The 5,386-nt window shown below is 51.2% G+C and overlaps 1 protein-coding gene across 1 annotated transcript; it reads right to left on the reverse strand.

Moving 5' to 3' along the window:
• Nucleotides 1-2,697: 2,697 nt before the first annotated feature.
• On the reverse strand, nt 2,698-5,060 carry RHOB (ras homolog family member B). The gene is given in 2 exon segments (NM_001194776.2): nt 2,698-4,487; nt 4,548-5,060. Coding segments are annotated over 2 exon segments (531 nt in total). The 5' UTR covers nt 4,677-5,060; the 3' UTR covers nt 2,698-4,085.
• Between the last annotated feature and the right edge of the window lie 326 nt (nt 5,061-5,386).

Below are 5,386 nucleotides of genomic sequence, written 5' to 3' on the forward strand. Positions count from 1 at the left end.
ATAAATAAATAAATAAAATAAAAATTAGCTGGGCACACCTGTAGTCCCAGCTACTTGGGAGGCTGAGGTGAGAGGATTGCTTGAGCCCAGAAGGCTGAGGCTTCAGTGAGCTATGATGGCACCACTGCACTCCAGCCTGGGTGACAGAGCAAGACCCTGTCTCGAAAGAAAGAAAAGAAAAGAAAGAAAGAAAGAAAGAAAGAAAGAAAGAAAGAAAGAAAGAAAGAAAGAAAGCAAGAAAGCAAGCAAGCAAGAAAGCAAGAAAGCAAGAAAGCAAGAAAGAAAGAAAGAAAGAAAGAAAGAAAGAAAGAAAGAAAGAAAGAGAGAGAAAGAAAGAAAGGAATCTCTAGAAGGGCGTTAAACCCATTTTTGCACAAGAATGTAGGAAAGAGAAGATAGGAGTTATGTGTGGCTCAGAAGGCAAGCTCTCTGGAAGCTCTGTACTCCGTTGCGTAAGGAAGTCAAGACTGCAGGGCATAGCACCATAAGTCTGTGGAATTTAATCTATTTTCATAGGAAACCACCTCCCCTCCTCTGTACATTGACAATGACTCTCCCTTATTGGAAGCCAGTAGTTCTCAAAGTATGGTCCCGTCCAGCAGTTCATCATCACTTAGGACCTTGCTAGAAATTCAAATTCTTAAGCCCTAGCCCAGACCTACTGGATCAGAAACTCTGGGGTTAGGCCTAGCCATCTGTGTTTTAACCAGCCCTCCGTGTAATTCTAATACTCACTTGACTTTGAAAACTGAAATTCTAAGTCTACTGAAACTCATGTGAAAGAGACCTTAGAAATACAATCCAGATTGATTTAAGATTAGGATTAAAGGAGAACTCAAGACAATGCCCCTTGCTCTAAAATGCCCAGGATCAATGCAACTTCCCAGTATTTTCCGCGAAACTGTTCAACAGGCAATTAAATCAACTCAGCACATTTATTTTAAATGTGCAAAATGAATTTTCATATTCTAAGAGTAACACCAGATGTTTTACCTCTTTTTCCTAATTGATTTTCCAGCCTACAGCAATTCGTCTTTATGTTTTCCAGTTGGATCCTAATGCAGCAAGAAGAGTGTGTTCCGGCAGGATTATGAAATGCCACGCATTTTCAAACAAGCGTAACTCGGGCAGCCATGCGTCATCTGAGTGTTTGTCTGCCCATAATATAAAACACAGACAGTTATGGGTACCAGGCAGATCAGAGCAACTCAGAAAAGGCCCTTTCAGGGAGTTGGGCCTCCAGGCTCTTGGCTGGTTGCAAAGCGAGTCCTGGGCATTCAGCCCAAGCCTGAGCTCTTCCCCCACTGTGTCCTGCGCTCCCTGGTACCAAAGGATTTGCTAGCTGTAAAACCTGCAAATAAACATGCTGTTTGTGGATGGGAAGTTTTGTCTTCAAAATGAAAAAGGAGACTGCAGGCTGGAGGTGAGTGGGGCTGAGGGACTGAGGAAGGAGTCAGGCAGTTGCTCAAAGCAGGCAGCCTGGATAGACCCCTCTCCCCTCTGCTCCTAGAGGAGCCCAGACAATTCCCTTCTGTTGGTCAACGCACCCACCCAGCTGAACAGGAGGTCCAGTTACTGCCAGCATTAAAGTGGGTGAAAGGTCACCACCAACCAGGTTTTCTTCACTCAACAAAAGCTCTTGGAGTCTGGGGTAAGACCAGGAAACAGAAGCCTCAAGCTTTGAAGCAAACAACTTCAAAGGAGACCTTCTCCACCTTTGTCCTGGGAATGGGGAGAAGGGGGAAGGAGAAGGTGGCAACTAAGTGCTAGAAACCCAGAAAATGCTGATTCAAAAAAAATGAAAACCACACTTCTCAGGCAGCTGGCACTCTCCGCTCCCTTCACTGGAAGCTGCTGAGAGCTGGCAGGTTTGAGCCATCATGCCTGCAGCAGGATTTTAATGTGGTCTCCCACTATAAATCAGCCCGTCTGGTTCTAAGAACCATTGCAGCAAAGCTAAGTGTCTACAATTAGAGCTCATCATGACTGAATCTCAGAAAGTGGCAGCTCCAACTTTAAGAACCACCAAAACAGCCAATGTTCTTTCCACAATATGGCCCTTCTCTGAACTTAGAATAAAGCATTCTAGGTTACTTATAAAGACATATTGGGATCAAAGTTTGATAATGTTTAAAAATCACTTCATCTGAACTCCCCCACTTCTGGAAGCTCCAGCCCCAAAGGTAACGACCTACACAGTCTCCTGGGGTATTTTGTAAACCCCTTGATGGCCTGAACGAAACCCAGTAAACAGGCTTCCTGATAGCCTGATCCCACACCAACGATTAATAAAAACGTTACCTAAATTTAAAATGCACAAATGATAACCTTCCAAGACTCAAAGAATAAGCAAAGCCCCATAACAGACTTAGACACAAGTGTTTTTAAGACACACAGATGAATGAAATCAAGATCTTCGTTCTCACCTAATTGAACTAAGTACATAATAGGTCAAGGTTTTTGCACTGGGTGTCGGGTTATCCACTCATCGTCCTCTAGGAATGTGACAGAACAACCTGGTCTCCCTTGGTCACCCAACCCCCAACCCCCACATGCTCCCAAAGGGACTTCATCCTCATTTACTACATTTGCTATAAGGAAAACGCGGTTGGCAAGAAAGGATCTCGCCTAGGAGAATGTCTCCCTTGTCCCAAATTCGCAAGGGTATTTTTACACACTATTAAACCACAAGAGCCATTTTATAAATGTCATCATCATAGTCTTTTAATATTTTACATAAAAAACTGTATACACAGCTTATAGAACTTTTATGTAAACATCATAAGCTCACCATTTTGTCATTTGTCAGTTTATTTAAAAAATAAAAAACAAGACAACAATTTAGTAGAAGTACCACTGGGAAGGAGGGGAGGGGAAGAAAGGATATACAGGGGCAGGTGTATTCTCTGTACAGAGATGCAGAGAAAATTTCACATAGCTTTAGAGAATGCCTTGTGAAAAAAAATATATAGGCCCCAATACTTGTTACTGCCCTTTATCAAAACTGTGTGCATGACCTGCACAAATAAAATCACAATACCGTGTTGCCACTTTCTTCAAGAAAACAAAGCAAAATTTAGTGGATTTCTTTTCCCTCTCCTTGTTAAAAGTCATTTTTTAAAAACATCAGAAGTAGATGAGGTTACAGCGTACAAGTGTGGTCAGAATGCTACTGTCTTATGCAAATGACGAGAGCATTAAGTGTCAAACAATGAAACAATTGTGCAAAGAATTTAAAAAAAAACAAATTTTAGCCTTTAAATAAATCAAATAACATCATTTTCTTGGACTGAACAATTTTCACTTGTAGGACAGGCACAAAGTTCGCTTATGGCAAAAACAATCCCACAGCGCACCCTCCCTCCTCCCGCTGGTGGCTGGTGGAGGCTCGCAGGGGGGGCTGGCCCGAAGGAGAGGCTGTGCTGGAAGCTGTGTCCTCCCCAAGTCAGTTGCAAATGTCTTCCCCAGGGGTCGGAAAGATGGCCAAGTCCTGTTCATGCTTAGACGGGAGTCTGGCCCAGCCTGGGCCAGAGCGCTCACCCGTCACCACCATTAAATAACACCATCTTAGCTCCGAAAATAAAATTATATCTATATTTATATAACATTCCCCATCCTCCCCAGCCCTCCCCTCCCCCAGTACCCGGGGTCTATGTTACAGACAAGGGATATCAGGCGCCCGCTGGTGAAGGGCGAACATCTGATGGGGCGCGGCCACACTCCCGCGCCAATCTCGCCCCCGGGGATCAGAGGCGGGGGTGGGGTGAAAATGGGGCAAAGGGAGTCGAACAGACACACAGCCACACACTCTGAGGCCTGGCTCTTCAGAAAAGCATGCTCAGGGGACCCTTGGCACTCAGCGGGGAGCCCAGGCCTGTGCAACACAGCTGGACGCACAGACACTGGGAAGGGGGCGCCCGGTGCCCACGCCGAATCCTGGCGCGAGCCAGAGGCGCCAGCAGACAGATGCCAGGCAGTCCGGTGGGGTCCTTGTGGGACACGAGTCTCCCCTTCTCCGGGCTCGTGGGGGACTGGTCCAGGAGGGGGAGCCGCGCCGGCAGGGGCAGGCGCGACGGGCGCGGCCCTCATAGCACCTTGCAGCAGTTGATGCAGCCGTTCTGGGAGCCGTAGCGCTTCTGCAGCGCGGCGCGCGTGGCCGTCTCGAACACCTCGCGCACGCCTTCCTTGGTCTTGGCCGAGCACTCGAGGTAGTCGTAGGCTTGAATGCGCACGGCCATGGCGCGGCCGTCATCCGTGCGCACTGGTTCCTGCTTCATGCGGGCCAGCTCTGTGCGGACATGCTCGTCGCTGCGCAGGTCTTTTTTGTTGGCCACCAGGATGATGGGCACGTTGGGGCAGAAGTGCTTCACCTCGGGCACCCACTTCTCGGGGATGTTCTCCAGCGAGTCCGGGCTGTCCACCGAGAAGCACATGAGGATGACGTCGGTGTCCGGATAAGAGAGTGGCCGCAGACGGTCGTAGTCCTCCTGGCCCGCCGTGTCCCACAGCGCCAGCTCCACCTGCTTGCCGTCCACCTCGATATCGGCCACATAGTTCTCGAAGACAGTGGGCACGTACACCTCGGGGAACTCGTCCTTACTGAACACGATCAGCAGGCACGTCTTGCCACACGCGCCGTCGCCCACCACCACCAGCTTCTTGCGGATGGCCGCCATGAGCGGGCCGGGCCCGGGCAGCAGGAGGGGGCCCGCGAACGCCTCGCTGCCGTCCCGCTCGCCGCTCACTGCTCACCTCGGGCTGGGCGCAGGGGGCGAGGGTCGCTAGCTGCACTCGGGCCCCGCGGTGGCGCGTTCTCTCACTGAGCTCCGGCTGCCGCGGCGGGGGCGGTGGGGGCGCGGGGGCATAAGGCGCACCGTGCGTCTAGCCGCGCTGCTCCCGGGCGGTGGTCGCTCTGCTAGCCCCGGGGCGGGAGTCGGCGGCTTTGTGCGTAACGCGGGCTCGGGCGGCAGACTCGGCCTAGCTCCCTCCCGGGTCTCTCCCGGCCTCGCCGAGCATACAAGAGAGCGAACAAGTCCAAACAGACTGCGGTGGCAGATGAGGGCTGCGGCCCTAGCGCCCGCTATTTAAAGAGTCCGGCCACTTTCTTAATATAGCCGTCCAATGGGAAACGAGCCGGCTGAGCTCATCGCTGCGGATCTTGGCTCTGATTGGCCGCCCGCTGCAGCCCGAGGGCGGGGCAGGGCCAGCTTGATTGACGGCCCAGGGCGCCGGGCTGGGAGAGGCAGCGACCCGAGAGTCTGCGCCGCTGCTGGCGCTGCGGGGCTCTAGCGGCACCGGGGTCCCCTTCTTCGCCGCAGCGTCTGCGCGCGGATTCCCGGAGCTGCCTGGAGCCTACAGGGTCTGGGCGAGCGGTTCCGAAACAGGC

The sequence above is a fragment of the Macaca mulatta genome, chromosome 13, assembly GCF_049350105.2.
Source record: "Macaca mulatta isolate MMU2019108-1 chromosome 13, T2T-MMU8v2.0, whole genome shotgun sequence".
Lineage (NCBI taxonomy): Eukaryota > Metazoa > Chordata > Mammalia > Primates > Cercopithecidae > Macaca > Macaca mulatta.